We start from the raw sequence: 23,005 nt of genomic DNA, 5'->3' as shown, positions 1-23,005 counted from the left end.
ACCAGGAATGGAGGAGGGAGAGGGAGGGAGGAAAGAAGGAAGGGAGCGTTTCTACTTCACTGAAATTTCACTTTCACGGGCGGTCTTGGAACGTATCCCCTGTGAAAGTCAAGGGACCACTGTACTCAGTGCACCGGTAGGAAGGTAAGACGAACCCGCCTCTATATGAAGCCATGAATAACCTAAATTTTAGCTTTGTTATGAATTACTGGCTAGTAAATTGAGTCACTTCGAGAAGGGCAGCATAGAAATATAGATAGATAGATGGGTGGATGGATGGATGGATGGATGGATGGATGGATGGATAGATAGATAGATAGATAGATAGATAGATAGATAGATAGATAGATAGATAGATAGATAGATAGATATAGATTGATTTACATATTATGGCAGCTAATATCTTTTTACTTTGCAGGCACAGAAGAAGAAAGACTGGCTCTTGAGACGGCCTTAATGTATGGTGTTAAAAAAGCTGTAACTGAGGACATCTCATCCAGTAGGGAGGTTGACATGGATGTTGTGATAGAAGATTCAGTTCTTGGCAGTGATTTCAATGTCACAATTACTTTCCGAAACAAAACATCAAGACGCTACACTGCAACAGCTTATATTGCTGGCAATGTTGTATTCTATACTGGAGTCCCAAAGGCTGAATTCAAGAATGACAGTTTTGATGTGACCCTGGAACCCATGAAAGGTAAGACAATAATTGTCTCTTGACCTCTAAGGCAACTTATTCAAATGTGGCAGCCCTCCTTCTCTGACTTGGCATTGTCTAGGAATGTTGGACGTCAGCTTCTATAATCCCTCATTATTTGACTATGCTGATTTAGCATTATGCCAATTGAAACCCAGAGGTCAGGAAGGCAGCAGATTGGAGAAGATTAATGCAGCCCACCACTTCTTGAAGGTTTACAATGGATAAAACCACAATAAGAGAACAAGGAGGTATTTATTCAAAATGTGTTTTGCAGAAGTTTTGCAGGAAATTGACATTGCATAAGAAACTTCCATTATCAACAAGAAAATGTTGATAAATTAATTGATTTAAAAGTTTTAAGATTCTGAAAAGAGCAGAAATAGAATTGCACAAAGGCTGGTAAGAGAAACAAATGGATTTCCTGATACTTTATTAAACCAAGCGTTGAGAAGAATATACATATGATCTGAATCCGTAGAGAAACCTTTCTTGTAGCCCTTTATCCAATTTCAGAAAGCAGAAAAGAACTTATAAAATGATGGCCTGAACTGAATCAAAACTCATATGGGAGTTAGGGATATGTAGATCCCTAACAATTCAATATCTTTTACTGTTTACGTTTGCAAGGCAGTAGTCTCATCCATTTTGCTTTTAAAACTGCAACAGATCTTTTCAATTTATACAGCTTTTTTCTTTACACATCTGCTGATTTGTGTAATTTTAAATGCCCGCCTAAGAAAACTTGGGAAAACTTGTTTTACTATAGAACCTTCCTTCCATAAGGGCCTCGGAAATGTACATACAGTTTGTTGTAGATACATTTCTCTCAAAGAAATGAACTTTGCTTTCTAGATTTTAGAAAAAGAATGATCAGCAGATTTCATTCCTTTCTGGCATCTAGGCCAGTGTTTTTCAACCAGTGTGCCGTGGCACACTAGTGTGCCACGAGACATGATCAGGTGTGCCGCGAAGCTCAGCAAGAGAGAGAAAGAGAGAGAGAGGAAGAAAGCAAGAGAGAAAGAGAGAAAGAAAGCAAGAGAGAGAAAGAAAGAGAGAGAAAGAAAGCAAGAGAGAGAAAGAGAGAGAAAGAAAGAAAGAGAGAAAGAGAGAGAGAGAAAGAAAGCAAGAGAGAAAGAGAGAGAGAGAAAGAAAGCAAGAGAGAAAGAGAGAGAGAGAAAGCAAGCAAGAGAGAAAGAAAGCAAGAGAGAGAAAGAGAGAAAAAGAAAGAGAGAAAGAGAGAGAGAGAGAAAGAAAGCAAGAGAGAAAGAGAGAGAAAGAAAGCAAGCAAGAGAGAAAGAAAGCAAGAGAGAAAGAGAGGGAGGGAAGGAGGGAGAGAGAAAGAGCAAAAAAGAGAGTAAGGAAGGAAGAGAGAAAGAAAGAGGGATGGAGAGAGAGAAGAAGGAAGGAAGAGAGAGAAAGAGGGGGAGAAATAGAGTGAAAGGGAGGAAGAGAGAGAGAGAGAATTTTTTTGTCCAAACCTTTTTTAGCCCTCCCACTCCCCCCTCGCTCAATGTGCCCCATGATTTTGTATATGTAAAAAATGTGCCGCAGCCCAAAAAAGGTTGAAAATCACTGATCTAGGCTATGAGCCACTCCAGCATTTCACTCCCCAAAAGCTTTGCCATAGATTTGTTTTATGACCATAATATGACACCAGTGATCTTTCAGACATTTGGAGCCTGGGGTTTTTGACTTTGTAGGTCAGATGAAGAAGGACCAATTCCAAGCTCAAAGTGCTGTTTAGTATACAAAGCAATAAACTCTCTTAAAATCATTGGAACGGTTGGCGGCTGGAGTGCAGTAGCAGAAAAGAACAAGTATGTGAACAAGAAACCAGTGAAGGATGGCAGCAAAATGCCCCTGGTTTTAAATTCCGCACAGTGGCCTGAGATAGCATCACTTTGGGGAATTTAATTAAATCTAAAAATGTGGTAGCTACCAACTGCTTAAATAACCTAATCCTAAGTAGCTTCTGCTCTGGCAATCTCACACTACTTACCAGAGCTTACAAAACTTTCACCAGACCTATCCTCGAATACAGCTCATCTGTTTGGAACCTTTATCGCATCTCAGACATTAACACCCTTGAAAATGTCCAAAGATACTTCACCAGAAGAGCCCTTCACTCCTCCACTCGAAATAGAATACCCTATGAGACTAGACTTTCAATCCCGGGCCTAGAAATTTTAGAACTAAGATGCCTTAATCAAGATCTAAGTATTGCCCACAAGATCATATGTTGCAACGTCCTGCCTGTCGGCGACTACTTCACCTTCAACCACAACAACACAAGAGCATACAACAGATTTAAACTTAATATTAACCGCTCCAAACTTGACTGTAAAAAATATGACTTCAGTAACCGAGTTGTCAAAGCGTGGAACTCATTACCGGACTCCATAGTGTCATCCCCAAACACCCAACACTTTACCCTTAGATTATCTACGGTTGACCTATCCAGATTCCTAAGAGGTCAGTAAGGGGCGAGTACAAGCGCACTAGAGTGCCTTCAGTCCCCTGCCCTATTGCTCTCCTATATCTTCTATACCTTTCTTCTATTCCTATATCTCTTCTTCTATTCTTTCATTGATATGTTCTATTACTATATCTTCTTTTCTATTATTTCTTAGATATATTTTACTATGAGTATCTCCTCTATAACCTTCATCATGTATTTTACTATGTGTATATAGATATATACCCACTAAAACCTTCATTGTGTATTGGACAAAATAGATAGATAGATAGATAGATAGATAGATAGATAGATAGATAGATAGATAGATAGATAGATAGATAGATAGATAGATAAACGAACGAACGAACGAACGAACGAACGAACGAACGAACGAACAAACAAACAAACAAACAAACAAACAAACAAACAAATAATACATTTATTCCAGAACAGAAAGGAGGCAGGCCTGGTTACCTACCATCATGTGTTAACTTTGATGATGGGATTTGAGAAGGGGCTTGAAGATAACTGATTATTAAATCCAGTGCTTGGAATTATAGTAATTATAAATTTAAAACACGCTAATTACAAATTAAATAGGAATCTGACTGATGCTCTTGTGAAGGTCCCATTTCACATTAAATATTTATTTGCACAGCAGGAGAACACTTAAAAGCCTGAGATTCGCTCTCACATCTGCTCCATGTTTAACCTATCATTGAAGGCTACAGCGTGCAATATTCTTCGCTTGTTCAGTGTGATATTTTTTGGCAAAATGAAAATAAAAACTACTGCACTGTGTAGATTTTTTTTTTTGTCTTGAAACTCATATCCACAGATGGACCCAAATGACTGTATTTTAATTACACACATAATAATTAACAAAGATACACTGAGAATGTGTTTTTATAACTTTTTAAAATGAATTATATAGCAAAACTATCTAGTTGCAGACTGGCCATGGCATGTGTATGAATATCCTTTTTTTTACTTGTGCTCTTTTGCAGTTGTATCCTCTTTGGCTTCACATTCTTCAATTATAACCTAAAAATGATATTAGGAGGGAATTCTTACCTTAGTGTATTTCTATTGCCACTGAAGGAAATTTATTTATTTTATTTATTTATTTATTAGATTTGTATGCCACCCCTCTCCGAAGACTCGGGGCAGCTAACAACAATATAAAAAGACAATGTAAACAAGTCTAATATTAAAAATAATCTTAAAAAAAACCCCAATTTAAAGAACCACTCATACATACAAGCATACCATGTATAAATTCTATGAGCCTAGGGGGAAGAGAAATTTCAAATCCCCCATGCCTGACGACAGAGGTGGGTTTTAAGGAGCTTGCGAAAGGCAAGGAGGGTGGGGGCAACTCTGATATCTGGGGGGAGCTGGTTCCAGAGGGTGGGGGCCGCCACAGAGAAGGCTCTTCTCCTGGGTCCCGCCAAACGACATTGCTTAGTCGACGGGACCCAGAGAAGGCCAACTCTGTGGGACCTAACTGGTCGCTGGGATTCGTGCGGCAGAAGGCGGTCCCGGAGATATTCTGGTCCGATGCCATGAAGGGCTTTATAGGTCATAACCAACACTTTGAATTGTGACTTTTTGCTTTTGAGAATTTTCTATTTATCCTGGAAGCATTTGGAGAAATTGTCCTATTTCTCCGTACATAAATTTGATGGAGATTTTTAAAAGTCAATTTATGCCACCTTTAATAGAAGACTGGATACAAGTGCAGACGTAACCTGACATATTTTCCTTGTGTTCCTGTTTTGGAGCTTTGAAATGGGATTCACGTGTCACCCAGCTCATTTATTTCTTTTCTATTTTCCAAGAGACTTGACTGCTCCAGAGTTTTATTCAAGGTTAAGACTTACAGGCACTTTGTGTAATTCCTTTGCAACTGAGGGTGCACATCAAACGGCTTTTGACTGTCTTAGAAATCTGGGTCAGATGGCTGCCTGCAAATAGCAATAAGAAGGAATTCGAGAGTTCTGTTTTGATGTGGATGGAACAACAGGAGAAAAAAGCAGCACAACTTTTGATACCATAACCTCACAATACAGAGTTAGAACTTCACATGTAATACTGTCAAGATAAGAGATTAAGATTTGTACCTTCCAATGCTACCCAGCTCAGCCTGTCATCCCACTCCCTGTAGACCTGCAAAATCCAGCTTCCCTTTAATAGGTTTCCCTGATTTCCAGTATGTTTTCTAATCAGATTATCTAGCACAATTCTAAATACTGTAATACTCTGTGCTTCAGGCTACAAATTTTATATATTCCTATAATAAAAATCAAGGAGTCCAGGTTAATAAAAGGGAAAAACTTTATTTTAAGCAAAATCAAATTAACAAAGATCAATATGCATATTGAGACTAAAGAAACCATGGGAAATGTCCATGTGTCTCTAGGGTAACTAATCAGTACAGAATACAGCATTTTATACATTATACAACATATGCCTGTTGTGGTTGGCTTCAGGCCAGCTCCTGTGGCTGCTGGTTTTGACGCGGAGGAGTGGGAGCCATCTGTTTACAGAAGACCAGTCTGGCTGGAGGACGAATCAGATAGTGAACCAGAAGCAGAGACAGGGAGAGAAATGGAGCAGGAAGGGACTAGAGAGATAGAGAGGGGAATGGAGTCAGTCAGATCTCCAGCCAGAGGTTCATCTGAATCAGAAGGGGAAGAGTTAATGAACAACCCTATTCTGAATGCTCGGGTCCGGAGAATGCTGGGAAGACAAGAGCAGCTGCGCAAACACAGAAACAAATTATAGTTCACAGGTGATAAGAATTAATGACGCTGCTGCAACCTTGAAAAAGGGGAGGGTTGGAGAGATGTTCAGCGTAGAAGAAAGTTTGATGAATTGTGGTTTGGTGTTTGCTCTGGATTTCTGGACATTCTGACATTCAAATTGTGAGTTATTTCTGGTTGACATAAGACTCCTGCACTGACTGGAGTAATTTCTGGCTGGAAGCCTTTCTGACTGGAAGGCTCCTACACTGACTGGAGTAATTAACTTTGACCTATTGACTTCTTAAACTAACATTGCTGTGAAACTCCATGGTTTGCAGTTTTCTGAATATAAAGAACAACCCTTGTTTGATTTTTACAAATCTGTCTCTGTGTGTGTTTGATTAATTACTTTGTTCCTGGGTGGCTTGGGGCCAGGCAGAACAATTCCACATCCTTATTTCATATTGGGAGTTCATAATTCATCACTTTCTCTGTCTGTTGTCCATCTCCTTTTTTTTGGGTATACCTGTATATCTAAACTTTTCAGGACTTTGAGGGCCTCTCTAGGAATCTTCTGGGAGGAAACAGGGCCAGAAAAGGTGGGGAGAAGCCTCCGTGGGGCCTCTCTAGGAATCTCCTGGGAGGAAACAAGGCCAGAAAAAGCAAGGAGAAGCCTCCGTGAGGCCTCTCAATGTAAAAGCAAATAATGTGTGTGATTGGGGAAACCACAGGAAGGGTGGAGGCCCTGTTTCCCCCCAGGAGATTCTTAGAGAGGCCCCATGTTGTCATTTTTGTTATCTTTTTAAGCTTAGTTGTATGAATGTTGTCTTAATGAGTGCTATGTTTTTATGGTGATGAACGATCAATTGTATCTTAATTCTAGGGTTTTATGTGGTTCTTCATAATTTGTCTTGATCGATAGCTTTGTGTAGTTTACAGTGTAAATTATTTTCCTTTCATCTGTTATTTTAATAGAGAACATAAAATATTGATGCCTGTTAGCAAAACAAGTCCCAGTCTAACCGAATGACATTTCATGCAACCACATGTTCTGTACTTGTTAGTCCTTTCTGAACTGCAAACTTTATCTCCTCCTACCTTTCTACCTCCTCTCCATTTTTCTTTACCCTCCACTGGTGGAATATCTCTAGTTCTAAAAATCATTTATTGGAATGGACTTGCAGTTTCTTTCTCCTGTCTTGTCATCTTGCCAGAGCTTTTATTGTTATATCATTATTTTTAATCTAAACTAAAATTATCTTGAATGTATAACTTATTTCAGTGCTGCCTCCTACATTGTAAACCATTACTTATAATTCAGTATAAACAGTTGTTAAAACAAAGTATGGGAGGAATATGTGGAACCAAAAAGTTTTTGAATCGTTGGTGGTTCTGTAGGAGGGAAGGATATACAGTGATACCTCATCTTACGAACTTAATTGGTTCCAGGACAAGGTTTGTAAGGTGAAAGGTTTGTAAGATGAAACAATGTTTCCCATAGGAATCAATGGAAAAGCGATTAATGTATGCAAGGCCAAAACTCACCCCTTTTGCCAGCTGAAGCGCCCTTTTTTGCACTGCTGGGATTCCCCCGAGGCTCCCCTCAATGGGAAACACCACCTCCGGACTTCTGTGTTTTTGTGATGCTGCAGGGGAATCCCAGCAGGGGAATCCCAGCAGTGCAAGAATAGGTGCTTCGCTGGCAACGGAAGTCTGGAGGTGGGGTTTCCCAGCGAGGGGAGCCTCAGCGAAATTGCAGCATCGCAAAAAAGAGGGAAGTCCTCAAAATTCCACCTCCGGACTTCCGTGGTTTTGTGATGCTGTGATTTCTCTGAGGCTCCCCTCGCTGGGAAACCTCACCTCCGGACTTCTGTTGCCAGAGAAGCAAAAACACGGAAGTCCGGAGCTGGTATTTCCCATGGAGGGGAGCCTCAGGGGAATCCCAGCAGCGCAAAAATGTGCGCTTCGTTGGCAACAGAAGTCCGGAGGCGGGGCATCCCAGTGGTGGCGGCTTGGGTTTGTAAGGCGAAAATAGAGGAGGCAAAAAAATCTTAAACCCCGGGTTTGTATCTTGAAAAGTTTGTATGACAAGGGGTTTGTAAGACGAGGTATCACTGTATTCCATTCATTCAGCTCTTCAGACTAGTAGCAAGCAAGGCTGTTGGATATTGTACCTGATTAACACCAGGTTGTCCCCAAGCTTCCTATTTCTACAAACCACAGCCTGACTGAAGGCCTGGGTAGAGACTACTAAACAAATCACAAACAAGGGCTATCAGATCTGGCCTGCAAAAATCCAGATTAGCCTCAGATATGCCTTACCTCAAGATTCCCTCCCATAACTGTAACTTGTCGGTTTATGGTTCAGTATACCATATAAACCGGGGGGAGGGGAAATTGAGTGGAATAAATAAATCATAGTAAACCATAGACAAGATGCCATGCAAATTTAGGACAGGATAAGAATCAGGAGCAGGCTCTGCTTTCTACTACAAGAGAGGATCAAGATGCTCTGAGGGGACTGAAACATTTTGGATAACCCTTCTCCCCCTTCCCTAGAACAGGCACTGCTCTTTGAGAACATTGGTACTCTTATATGCCCTTCTAAGATTGCTTTTAAATGTCAGATTTCTCCAGGTGATCCCAGTTGCTTCAAGAAAGATTTATTAGCAAATTACTTTCTGAATTCCAAAAGAACAAATAATCTTTCTCTCTCTCCCTCCCTCCCCCTCTCTCTCTTTCTCTTTCTCTCTCTCTCTCTCACACACACACAAACAAACAAATAGACACACAAACTTAATGCCTCAATGCCTTGCAGGACAAATGACTTTTATTCCCTCATACCTGGCAGCAGTGGTGGGCTGCTGCCAGTTAGGGCAAACTGGTAGTTCCAATGATCAGATAGCCCCACCCACCTGCCCCTGCGGTATCCAATCCTACCTTTCCTTCTTTCTGGCTCAGCTGATTTGTGCGGCAAAACTGATTTGTGCAGCTCTGCTGTTCGACTTACCGGGGCTGCCTTAGAAGGTAAGCAGCTGAGCTTCAAATGGCTGTACAGTGTTCCCTCGATTTTCACAGGTTCGAACTTCGCGAAAAGTCTGTACCACGGTTTTTCAAAAAGGTTAATTAAAAAATACTTTGCGGTTTTTTTCCCTATACCACGGTTTTTCCCACCCAATGACATCATATTTCATCGCCAAACTTTTGTCTACCTTTAATAAATATATTTTTAATAAACTTTAATAAATAAACATAGTGAGTAATAATCTAAATGGTTGCTAAGGGAATGGGAAATTGTAGTTTAGGGATTTAAAGTGTTAAGGGAAGGCTTGTGATACTGTTCATAGCCAAAAATAGTGTATTTACTTCCGCATCTCTACTTCGCAGAAATTTGACTTTCGCGGGCGGTCTCGGAACAAGGGAACACTGTATTTTGAATGGCGCAAATGCAAATGCATCATGTATATGTGCAAAGCGCCCAATTACCTAACCAGTTGTTAAACCAGCTGCAGCCCACCACTGCCTGGCAGTCTCTCTCTTTTCTGCCATGTCCCCATGATGCTGCATTCATCTCACCCCCAACAGATGAAGGAAACACATAAGGAATCTTTAACTGTTTCATCTTTAAAGTTGTATTTCCTTTTTATTCCAATACTGTTGAAGGATAACTTCCAAATGTTGTGTGATGCCCAAATCACTGTGTATGAGTTGGGTGGCTATATAAATTTGTTTGGTAAATAAATATATAAATGTACAGAAACAGTTAGACCTTGTTACCACGCAAACACACACGCACACAAAAACATGTGGCTTCCATTCCGTGGGAACCAAAACAGAGGCAATTTCAAGATGAAGGGATTATTCTGCCAAGCGAAGGATGTGTGGAAAATACTGTAACTTAGTAAAGGGAAAAGATCCAAAGTTGTTCTTTAATGCAATATTTCCTATTTCAGGTATTATATTCTCACTAGCAGCAGCAGTTTAAGATAATCATTGTGTGGGTGGACGTGAATCAAATACAGCAGTACCTCTACCTACAAATGCCTCTACTTACAAACTTTTCTAGATAAGAACCGGTTGTTTTTTTGCCTCTTCTCAAGAACCATTTTCCACTTACCAAACTGAGCCTCCGAAACTGTAACCAGAAAAGGCAGGGAGAAGCCTCTGTGGGGCCTCTCTAGGAATCTCCTGGGAGGAAACAGGGCCAGAAAAGGTGGGGAGAAGCCTCCGGGGGACCTCTCTAGAAATCTCTTGGGTGGAAACAGGGCCTCCACCCTCCCTGTGATTTCCCCAATCGCACACATTATTTGTTTTTACATTGATTCCTATAGGAAAAATTGCTCCTTCTTACAAACTTTTCTACTTAAGAACCTCGTCAGGGAATGAATTAAGTTCGTAAGTAGAGGTACCACTGTACAGATGTGGCTATTTTCTTCGATCATAGTAGGGAAAATGAACTAGAGCTCTTAACTGTTTTTTTGTACAGTGATACCTTGTCTTACGAACTTAATTGGTTCTGGGATGAGGTTTGTAAGGTGAAAAGTTTGTAAGATGAAACAATGTTTCCCATAGGAATCAATGGAAAAGCGATTAATGTGTGCAAACCCAAAACTCACCCCTTTTGCCAGCCGAAGCGCCCATTTTGCACTGCTGAGATTCCCCTGAGGCTCCCCTCCATAGGAAAACCCACCTCTGGACTTCTGTGTTTTTGTGATGCTGCAGGGGAATCCCAGCAGGGGAATCCCAGCATCGCAAAAATGGATGCTTAGCTGGCAACGGAAGTCCAGAGGTGGGTTTTCCCAGCAAGGTGAGCCTCAGCAAAATTATAGCATCGCAAAAACACGGAAGTCCTCAAAACCCCACCTCTGGACTTCCATGTTTTTATGATGCTGCGATTTCTCTGAGGCTCCCCTCACTGGGAAGCCCCACCTCCAGACTTCCTTTGCCAGCGAAGCGCCCATTTTTGTGCTGCTGGGATTCCCCTGCAGCATCGCAAAAACAGAGAAGTCCGGAGGTTGTGTTTCCCATGGAGAGGAACCTCAGGGAAATTCCAGCAGTGCAAAAATGGGCACTTTGCTGGCAACAGAAGTCCAGAGGCTTGGGTTTGTAAGGTGAAAATAGTTTAGAAGAAGAGGCAAAAAAATCTTAAACCCTGGGTTTGTATCTCAAAATGTTTGTATGATGAGGGGTTTGTAAGATGAGGTAACACTGTATATTGAAAAGCACTGGACCCTTCTGCAAGCAACATCTTTGTTCTGTCTGATGTAATCTGGACTAATATGGCATAAACTGGCACTGGGAATTATAACTGACAGCTACCATATATTGCACAGGATTCAGTGGTGTTTCTCTGTTTCTTCTTCCTGTCAGCTGCAACTCTTGAGGTCCTCATCGAGTCAAGCGAGTACATGAGCGAGTTGCTGGAACAAGCTTCCCTACATTTCTTCGTCACAGCCCGTGTCAATGAACTACAAAAGATCCTGGCCCGGCAGAAGACCGTTTCGCTGAAAATCCCTCAATTGCACCTCAAGGTCAGTTTGGAAGCAGCCATGAGCAAAGTGATCAGAAGACATGGGCTGGCAATATTCTGCATCTGGGTTTAGTCGTGCCTAGTGATGGGTGGACCCAACGGTGTTCTGGTTCGGCAAGTTCAGACGAACTTTGCGCAAAATTTGGCTGAATCCAAACCAAACCCAAACCCAAACGGGGAATCCCACCAAGAGATTCCGGGGGTGGAGCTTTGACGTTACATATACCGGCAGGTTGCTAAGGACACCAAGGTGATTACTTCCTGGATTCCATGGAATCCAGGAAGTGATCACCTTGGCGTCCTTAGCAACCTGCCGGTGACATCAAGGCTCTGCCCCCGGAATCTCTTGGTGGGATTCCCCGTTTGGGTTTGGGTTTGGTTTGGATTCGGCCAAATTTTGCGCAAAGTTCATCTGAACTTGCCGAACTAGAACACCGGAAATCTCTTCGTGGGAGGGATTCCCCAGCTCCTTCAAAGGACACCGCAGTGGTGCTGCAAGCAAAGGACAGTCCTTTCACATAAAAATAAACATGTTTCGGGTTCATGTTCGGCATACCGAACACCGCAAAATTCGGTATGGACCCGAATTGTGTGGGTTCGATTCACCCATCACTAATCATGCCCAATTTAGGCTAGGTTGTTTTGTGTCTTGTCCCTGTGGAAGTGGGGGAGACTGAGAGGAGAGATAAAAGCCCAAGTTAGGGATGTTGCAGAAATTTGTCAGGTGAATCCTCCAGCTTCCAGATTTCTTCTTGCAGATCTTAGATCCAAATCCGACACACTGTAGGGGAAATCCTGGGTCTTCTATCTGTTTCCTTCTGTCCAGAAGTGGGCTTCAAAAAATTTAACAATGTGTTCTCTGCCCGCTTACTGGGTGGGCATGGCTATGGTGGGCGTGGCCTGGTCGGCCTCCTGCACCATGGAGGGAGGTGTATTGTTGCTCTTCCCCAGGCTCCTCGAGCCTCTGTGAGGGTGAAAATGGCCTCCCCAGGCTCCGGAGTCCTTCCCGAACTTCCAGTAGGCCCATTTTTTGCCCTTTGTGTGCACCCTGCACTTACCTGCATACAAAATTAGTCATGTAGGTACTCCTGGGAGGGTAGGTTTAGGGGGGAAGCCAGGGGTGGGATTTGTGGGTTCTCCGAACTCCACAGAAACTTAGCTAGAGGTTCCCCCTAATCCCTGCAAACCCCTAGCAGCCAATGCCTGCTTCTGTCCTCACCATAGTGTTTCTTCAGCTCTAGTCTTCAAGTTTACCCCTTCTCTCCCCGCGTCTTGACAAACAAAAAGAAGCATGTTCAGTTTAATTGTGTTTCTCAAAGCTGTCTTAGTTGCCAGAAGAAAATATGCATATGAATTGGAAATATAATCTATAGGGGAAGTCCTCGACTTATGATCACAATTAAGATAAAAATTTCTATTACTCACGGACACACTTGTTAAGTGAGTTTTGCTCCATTTTTCAATATCTCTCACCACATTTGTTAAGTGAATCTCTGCAATTGTCAATTTAGTAATACAGCAATTGTGCGAATCTGACTTTCCTATTGACTTTGCTCATCAGAAGGTTGCAAAAGGCCTAATATAGATGTGATGTTAAGCAATGAGAAATGATGTTGGCAATTTAAAGAAGTATGGGAAAACGTTATCAATGTGTTAGTTTTAATAGGTATCAGAGTCAAAACCACTCAGGGAAGGGTTTAGAAGGAGACAGAGGAAGTAGAAAGGAAGCAGAGAAGGGAAGGAGGAGGGGGAAGGAGGAAGGGGGAGAGAAGGAGTAAGAATGTAGATAGAGGAGAAGGAGGTAGAGAGAGGGGAGGGTGGAGAAAAGAAAGAAACAGACTGATCAATAACAGCAAGGCTAGATGTAAAAATGGGTCATTGAATTTTGATTGATTGGGAAACGTGCATGCTATTGATATATTCTTAATGTATATGTATATGTATATATGGAAACTGTGGAGAAAAAAATTTAAAAAATATTTTTTTAAAAAAAGAAAGAAGGTAGTCACCTGACCCTGGGACACTGCAAACCAGTAGCGGGTTACTACCAGTACGGTTGAAGACAATGCACCAGTAGCGAACGTTGTGCTGTGTGGAGGCCAAAAACGGCTTGTATCCCAAATTCTGGTGGGCCTAGTAGGCTCATGTTTCGCCCTTCCCAGGCTCCAAAGACTTCCCTGGAGCCAGAAGAGGGTAAAAACACCCTCCCCAATCCCCTCGGAGGGTCTCCGGAAGCCAAAAATGCCCTCTGAGAGCCTCTGTGCAAGCCAAAAATCAGCTGGTCGGCACACACATGCACGTTGGAGCTGAGCTAGGGGAACGGCTCATGTGCCAGCAGACCAGATTACCTCAGGGACCGCCTTCTGCTGCACGAATCCCAGCGACCAGTTAGGTCCCACAGAGTGGATCTTCTCCGGGTCCCGTCAACTAAGCTTCTCTGTGGCGGCCCCAGCCCTCTGGAACCAACTCCCCCCAGAGAGTAGAACTGCCCCCACCCTCCTTGCCTTTCGTAAACAACTTAAAACCCACCTCTGCCGCCAGGCATGGGGGAATTGAGATCCTCTTTCCCCTTAGGCCTTTACAATTCTATGCATGGTATGTATGTATGTACGTACGTACGTACGTATGTATGTATGTATGTATGTATGTTTGGTTTTTATATTAATGGATTTTTAATCATTTCTAATACCAAATTACTATTGTACACTGTTTTATTGTCGCTGTTAGCCGCCCCGAGTCTCTGGAGAGGGGCGGCATACAAATCCAATAAATAAATAAATATGGCTCTGCGTACCACCTGTGGTACCCGTGCCAAAGATTCGTCATCACTGCACTAGACAAACTGTCGTAAATCAAAGGACTACCTGTAGCATGCTGAGTATTTCAGTATTTTTCCTCTCTGCCAAAATAAAAATTGGTACCAAAAATAGAGAAATGGGGTCAAGAGCAAAGTGTTAAAAAAAAAAAAATTTTTACAGCATCATTTCCCCAAAATGCAGAGTGACTGCTAATTAGTTATAAAAGGGAGAGAGAAAAGTCACAGTCTTCTCACATCAGCAGAAGAAATATGATTGATTTCAGATACACATTTAACAGCATTACACAGAAGTGGTAACAATAGACACAAAAACATGCCTTTCCGAGCACTTGTAGCAAACACAACGTGGCTGAATTCTACCATTAGGCAAAATTAAATACTCATCTAAGGCAGCAGGATTTTGGCACTATGAAAAAGGTAGTAAATTGTTTATTAATGTAGTATTTTATTTGGACAGCCAAGGAGAGATAGAAGCATGTTTTCTTCCATTGCCAAAATAACTTGTTTGTCCTTCTGCCATACAGCAAAGGATCTTGGGAGGAGGCTGGCAGGCTTTGTTTAATACTCTGCCTTAGGCACCAAAACCCCACTGACTGGCGTTAGGCACAAAAATGCACCAAATCTCCCTACGCCTCTGTCAGTAAAGCTGATTTTCTCTCCTATGACAATACACGAACGTTTCAATTTCTTCACACCCTTTTCCTCTTATATAGATGTTCTCTAAGCCAAGAGTCTCCTCGTTTGTTTTGCAGAACTTTTGGCAAAGCAAGGGCTGAGAGCAGACTTTTGGAAAACGACCAGTTAAACAGCCAAGAAGCTGCCATGCTTTGTCCTGCTTTGTTGGTTTATTTATTTATTCGACTTCTATGCTGCCCAATCCCAAAGGACTCAGGTTGACTGAACATGTTTGGTTGTTGTGGAAAACCCCCTTCAGATATTGGTTGTCATAAATGCACAGGGTTGGGAGAGCATTAATCTGCATCTAATGTATATAAAAATTCTTCAGTTAGATAACTGTTCTGTCGGGCTCTCTGGTAGAATCCTCCCAAAAATTCACAGGTACAAATTTCAGACACACACACGTTTGAAAATTCAAAACAATGTTCTTTATAATGAAAATTCACTTAAACCAAGCCCTCTTTTGGTATAGCAAAGAGCGCTCGTCTCCACACAAACTGGTAATTTGTACAAGTTCCTTATCAGTTCTGTGATACTTAGCTTGCAGCTATGAGGCAATTCACAGTCCTTCTTCTTTCACAAAGTGAAACACACTTTGCCCTGGTTTAGTTTCAAAGCGGGGAAAAATCAGCACACAAAAGGTCAAAGTCAGTAAAGTAGTCACAAAACACAACGATCAGATAATCCTCCACAATGGCCAAACCCACAGGCTGCTATTTATAGCAGCCTCACTAATTACCACAGCCCCACCCAACCACAGGTGGCCTCATTTTCTTTGATAATAATCTCTCAGTTGTTGTTGCCTATGCATCGCTCTCCGCATGCATGGCTGTATCATTAACTCTTGTTCTGAATCCAAGGAGGAGCTAGATAATTGATCTCCTTCTGAGCCGTCTGTCACACTCTCCTCCTCCCTGTCACTCATGTCTTCTTGGTCAGAGGAGCCTTCATCATCAGATTCCACGGGGGGCAAAACAGGCCTGCAGCATGTGGATGTCTCCCCCACATCCACAGTCCTTGGGGCAGGAGCTGGGCCAGAGCTAACCACAACAGATAACATACATGTTTTTGCTGATAAGTGAAAAGGAAGGGATACTGGTATAGATCTCTTTTGAGCTTTTTTGCTCTCTTCAGCTAGCCTTACCCTTACCGGGATTTGAACCTGTGGGGTCTGCATTGCAAGGCAGCAGTTTTAACCTTTAGACCACAGGCTCGCCTCCATTTCAGCTTGTGCCAGGGAAGAGCCATGTGCTTTTGTGTTCTGTCGAATCACCCTGGTATACCCAAATATATGATTTTTCTCTAATATCTTCATTTAACATTGTTAAGCTAAGGGAGAAGGATTGGCCTGAACTCACCAATTGGATTTCATTTTTCAGATGGCTCAGATCTTAATCCGAGTGGTCATCTCAATTCCTACAAATATTTTTAGAACCTTCCATTATCAGAACCAGAGACTGAAAATCTCACACAGTAGATAACTTGAATTAGAACAGGTCTCCCTTAAATTGACCATTTGTCAAATGTGGAATTCAACTCCCAGATTTCTTAAATTTCATGAGTACGTGTAATTCTGATACTGATACTTGATGTGGTTGTGTTCCTCAGAGGATCAGAAGAGTTAGACAAAGTGATGATATTGTTTATGGGAGAGACACTCCTTGTCTGACTCTTCTGGTGAGACCTGAAATAGCTTGAGAGATTTGATAACCCAGATCAGTTATCACCCAGCTTAATAATGTTAAGATCAGATGCGAGCGAACTAGAAAAGATGAAACAAAAGGAGCTGAAGAACAAAAAGTCCAAAGAATATTGGATCAAGAAATATCACTTAGAAAAAAGGAAAATCAAGGAAGCGCTGGAAATAATAAAATGGCAAATAACAGCTACAGCCAAGGAGGTCAGCAATACAAAAGTCTAATTGCACACTCTAGACAGAATTTCCAGTTTCAGTCAAATCAGAAAAATTTCTACTATTCCATCAATAGAGATTGGAACCAGTCCACACATGGCAAAGAAGAAACTGTGCTGTTCTGGGCACTAGGACAACCCAAAGAAATAAGAATGGATAAAGGAGATGGATAAGAAGCTGAAATGGAATGAAAGAAATGATAAAGAAGGAAGCAAGAAAATTCAAGATTTGGTTAACAGCAGATAAAGATGAGCTGCATGGATTGTATTGTATTGTATTGTATTGTATTTATTTATTTATTTATTTATTTATTTGATTTCTTTTTTTCTTTTTTAATTATTGATTTTTTTATTTACATATATATACAAGTATTACAAACGTAACATAGACATACAAAGTTAAAACTCACAAAAAATGGGTGAGTGCGCGACAAGTCTGTATTATAATGTGAACTATGTACAATCTCTATGGCCTAATTTGAATAGCTTAATAATAATGAATGCTATTTGGTACTATTAATAGCAAAATGAACAAAAAGTATACAAAAGAAAGAAAAAAGAGAAAAGTATACAAAAGAAAAAAAAAGAGAAAAGTATACAAAAGAAAGAAAAAAGAGAAAAGTATACAAAAGAAAAAAAAGAGAAAAGTATACAAAAGAAAGAAAAAAGAGAAAAGTATACAAAAGAAAGAAAAAAGAGAAAAGTATACAAAAGAAAAAAAAAGAGAAAAAAGAAAAAAGGATAAAAGATACCTTAATATCCTTTACATACTAAAATTTGCCACCAGGTAATTTTCTTTTATCCTTTAGCGATTAAGTATGTTATGACGGCTTGGCCTTTTTCTTTCAACCCAACAGTAAAATAAGTTCCAACAATTATAGAATAAAGACTCTTCATTATTTTTTAATTCTAATGTAAGTTTTACCATTTCTGCACAATGTATAATTTTTTCCAAAATCTGATCTTCCTGTGGAATTCCCTCATTTTTCCACATTTGTGCATAGGCTATTCTGGCAGAAGTTGTAATGTGGATCACCAAATATAACTGATTTTTGTTAAGATGTTGGCATATAATTACTAACAGGAAGCATTCCGGAGTTTTTTCCACTTTAGTATCTAATATACCATCAAGCCAATTACCTATTTTATCCCAATAAATTTGTGTTTATTTATTTATTTATTTATTTATTTATTTATTTATTTATTCTTTTTCTTTTTTTTAAAGTTTCTTTATTAAATTTTCACGAATATTCAACTCACAATTTGTTCCATTTTACAGATCATAAACCATCTTTGTTATCTTTGTGTGTTTCAGTAATTTTTTACCTATTACATTCAGTAGTATACATTATACATTATACAATTATTTATTTATTTATTTATTTATTTGATTGATTTCTATGCCATCCCTCTCCGAGGAAAATTTACCTGTTAGTGAAAGATCTAGCCAAAGGGCTAGCACCAGGCAACCACAGGTCAATTACTTACTTACCAACAACTTTCAAATTGCTAACTGGTGCCGTAGATGAAACCATCTAGTTGAAAACAAGTTCTTTCCATCTAAACAGAAAAGAAACTACGGAAACTGCAGAGGAACAAAAGATCAAATTCTAACCGACAAGGCAATTCTGGAAAACTGCAAGAAAAAGGAAGACCAGCTTGAATGTAATGGGGATTGGTTACAAGAAGGCATTTGACTCCCTACCGTATGACTGGATTATCAAATGCCTAGAAATAACAGAATTTAGTAGAAGCAACAGAAGCTTTGTGCAAAGATCAATGGCACCATGGAGTTGTTAGTCAATAGTGATAGACTGGCAGAGGTAACATCAAGAAATGAATTTTTCAAGGAGATTCACTATCACACTACCGTTTGTCATTGCATTGATTTCTCTGTCAACAATACTAAACAAGATAGGGCATGGCTATCAGACATCAAAAACATCCATCCCACCTTTTTTACATGAACGATCTGAAGGTGTATAGAAAATACCATCTGAAATCAAATTGCTGCTCACCATCGACCACATATGCAGCCAAGATATTGCAATGGAGTTCAGACTGGACAAATATACCACCCTCACCATCAACAAAGGAAAAGTAGTGAAAACTGAAAGAATATGTTTAAAAGATGCTGGGACTCTAGAAAGAGTTCAGAGAAGAGCAACAAAGATGATTAGGGGACTGGAGGCTAAAACATATGAAGAATGGTTGTAGGAACTGGATATGTCTAGTTTAATGATAAGAAGGACTAGGGGTGACATGATAGCAGTGTTTTGATATCTCAGGGTTGCCACAAAGAAGAGGGAGTGAAACTATTCTCCAAAGGAGGGCAGGACCAGAAGCAATGGGTGGAAACTAAACAAGGAGGGGAGCAACCTACAACTAAGAAGAAATTTCCTGACCGAATAATTAATTAATGGAATATCTTGCCTCCAGAAGTTGTGAATTCTCCAATCCTAGAAGTTTTTAAGAAGAGTTTGGACAACCATTTGTCTGATATGGTATGGAGTTTCCTGCCTGAGCAGGTGGTTGGACTAGAAAACCTCAAAGGTTCTGTTCTACTCTACTCTACTCTACCCTATCCTACCCTACTCTACTCTATTCTATATGCCCTATGGAAATAATATCAAGAATCTGGATGAAGACGATCAGTAGAAACACATGAACATTCTTTGTGCTAACAACACCAAGCACCCTGAAGTCAAGAAGGAAGTTAGTAGTGAATACATCAAAAGAGTGAAGAAAAACTTAAAGTCAAAACTCAATGGCAGAATTATCAAGGCGATTAAGACCTGAACAGTTCCAATCATTAGATATACGTCTGAAATAGTGGACTGGGCTCAAACTGAAATAGAAATCCGGGATTGGAAGACCTGAAAAATAATGGCAATGAATCATGCCAACACAGCAATGATGAAATATTCTGTTTACCAAAGAGCAAGCCTTCATGGTATACTAGCTTCCTTGCACCTTCTCCATTGTCCTTCAGATATTCTCCCAAGGCCTCTTTTCCTTCTTCAACTATCTGCAACATTCCATGCATTCTGTGTGAACATCCCTGGCAATGATAATAAATGTGACTTTATTGACAAAACAAAAAATCTTCACAATGATTACAAATAAATAAAATTACTTCAGAATTTAACAGCAGCCTAGAAACAAATATTAGAGTGCACTAGAGTGCCTTCCGTCCCCTGTCCTATTGCTCTCCTATATCTCCTATTCCTTTTTTCTATTCCTATATCTCTTCTTCTATTCTTTCATTGATATGTTCTATTACTATACCTTCTTTTCTATTATTTCTTAGATATATTTTACTATGAGTATCTCCTCTATAACCTTCATCATGTATTTTACTATGTGTATATAGATATATACCCACTAAAACCCTCATTGTGTATTGGACAAAAAAAAATAGTGACACTAAAGCAACCAACATATAACAATACATTTATAAATAATGCTCTAGGATAGGATCAAGTATACAGTGATACCTCTATCTAAGAACACCTCTACTTACAAACTTTTCTAGATAAGAACTAGGTGTTCAAGATTTTTTTTTCCTTCTCAAGAACCATTTTCCACTTACAAACCCGAGCCTCTGAAACCGTAACCAGAAAAGGCAAGGAGAAGCCTCTGTGGGGCCTCTCTAGGAATCTCCTGGGAGGAAACAGGACCTCCGCCCTCCCTATGATTTCCCCAATCACAGGCATTATTTGCTTTTACATTGAGTCCTATGGAAAAAATTGCTGCTTCTTACAAATTTTTCTATTTAAGAACCTGGTCACGGAACGAATTAAGTTCGCAAGTAGAGGTGCCACTGTATATACATTCATAAAATGTCCTACATAAAAGTAAACCTCGACTGACAATGGTTCATTTAGTGACCTTCAAAGTTACAACGGCACTGAAAAAAGTGACTCTTTTTCACACTTATGACCGTTACAGCATCCCCATGGTCACATGATCAAAATTCAGAACCTTGGCAACTGAGTCATATTTATGTGTCTCAGGCAGCAGTGGATTCCTACAGGTACAGATGTGGATTTATTTATTATTTATTTATTATTTGGATTTGTATGCCGCCCCTCTCCGAAGATGCTGCACTGGTAGTAAAACTGGAGCTGCACGTGCAGCTTTGGGTTTCTGGTGTATGGGCACATGCTTCCCAACAAGATTTTGCTTTGGCGCATGTGCAGGGAGCAAAAATCTCATGAGGAGTTGAGCATACGTGAGAGATTTTGGTGACTTTTTTTGCTTCTGTGCATGCGCGGAAGCAAAAAAATAACCAAAATCTCACACATGCATCCCCTCTCGAAATTTTGCTTCCTGTGCATGCGCAGAAGCAAAATCTCGCTGGGACATGCATGCATGCCAGAGACTCAAAACTGCATGCACAATACACTAGTAGCAGCGGTATAGGTAACCCCCGCCTGGTCCCAGGGTCATATAATCAACATGTTAGCCCCATTGTATTCTGTGAGCCTCCCCGAGTCTTCGGAGTAGGGTGGCATAGAAATCTAAATCTAAATATCTAAATCTAAATCTAAATCTAAATCTAAATCTAAATCTACATCTAATCTAAATCTAAGTCTAATCTAAATCTAATCTAAATCTAAATCTAATCTAAATCTAAATCTAATCTAAATCTAATCTAAATCTAAATCTAATCTAAATCTAAATCTAAATCTAAATCTAAATCTAATCTAATCTAAATCTAAATCTAAATCTAATCTAAATCTAAATCTAAATCTAATCTAAATCTAAATCTAAATCTAAATCTAATCTAAATCTAAATCTAATCTAAATCTAAATCTAATCTAAATCTAAATCTAAATCTAATCTAAATCTAAATCTAATCTAAATCTAAATCTAAATCTGAATCTAATCTAAATCTAAATCTAATCTAAATCTAAATCTAAATCTAATCTAAATCTAATCTAAATCTAATCTAAATCTAAATCTAAATCTAAATCTAAATCTAATCTAAATCTAAATCTAATCTAATCTAAATCTAAATCTAATCTAAATCTAAATCTAAATCTAATCTAAATCTAAATCTAATCTAAATCTAAATCTAAATCTAAATCTAATCTAAATCTAAATCTAAATCTAAATCAATCACAATCACAATAATCCTAATCCTAATCATCATCACCATCATCATCATCATAATTTGTGACCACCTTGCAAGCGAAGTCAATGGGGAATCCAGCTTCACATAACAACTGTGTTACTAGCTTAACAACTGCAGTGATTCACGTAACAATCGTGGCAAGAAAAGTTGTGAAATGGGACAAAATTCACTTAACGAATGTTTCATTTAGCAACAAAAATGGGGGGGGGCTCAATTGTGGTCATAACTTGAGGAGTACCTGCATTTAAAGTGCATCTGTAGAAGGCTGAATTAGCATTTCCAGTTAAGGCTATAATGGGCATAATGGATAATCCACCACAGATGGCAAATTACAGAATTAAATAAACTGAAATATTTATCTAGATTTACCAAAAACACTACAGCAATGTAACTGAATAGCAAAGGCATGACAAAAACAGAAACTTGCCAAAGATTGATGCAGAAATGTCAATTTGAAAAGTCCTCTAATCAAATCAAGTGAAAAGTTTGTTTTGCGGTTGCGGGGGGGGGGTGTTCCCCCAGCTCCAGCATTTCTGTATCTAATTAGCCTGGGCAAATGTTTATCAGCAGTGTCCTCAAATAATATTGCATCTTTTCCAAGCATTCCTCAGAGGAAGCCAATAAATCATATAATATTGCTGTGAGCTCTTGTCTTCAATAACCACATTTTAAAAATGCATAATTCTTTCAATTCTTTGCCAAAATTGAGCGGCATATTCCAACTTGCCTGGGTTAAATTGCCTAAATTGCTTAGGGCCTATCTTCCTGTTTTGAAGCAAAAATATTAAACAGTTGACAGGGCCCAGAGCTGCTGTTTCTGTGTCATGTCCTTAAAAGGACAAAAGTGCTAGGATTGACATTTTGTCAGTGATCCTTTTGCCATGTCACCAGAATTATCCATGGCTGCAACATTTATTTTGCTTCCCTCATCATGCCAACATTGTCCAACCGATATCCGTGGGTCCTCACCTGTCTTTTCCTTATTAAGCAGATGAATCTGTTTCTCTACCCAGAAACTTA

At 39.8% G+C, this 23,005-nt stretch overlaps 1 protein-coding gene across 3 annotated transcripts in view; it reads left to right on the top strand.

Moving 5' to 3' along the window:
* Positions 1-23,005, top strand: part of F13A1 (coagulation factor XIII A chain) — a 178,416-nt gene that overhangs the window by 137,438 nt on the left and 17,973 nt on the right. For all 3 annotated transcript variants that reach the window (XM_070747201.1, XM_070747200.1, XM_070747199.1), the window contains exons 12-13: positions 419-700; positions 11,279-11,439. In XM_070747201.1, the coding sequence (XP_070603302.1) occupies positions 419-700; positions 11,279-11,439 (443 nt within the window). The remainder of the gene's footprint in view (positions 1-418; positions 701-11,278; positions 11,440-23,005) is intronic.

This window comes from Erythrolamprus reginae, chromosome 3, assembly GCF_031021105.1.
Source record: "Erythrolamprus reginae isolate rEryReg1 chromosome 3, rEryReg1.hap1, whole genome shotgun sequence".
Taxonomy (NCBI): domain Eukaryota; kingdom Metazoa; phylum Chordata; class Lepidosauria; order Squamata; family Dipsadidae; genus Erythrolamprus; species Erythrolamprus reginae.
This window is presented reverse-complemented; position numbering and strand designations above follow the sequence as displayed.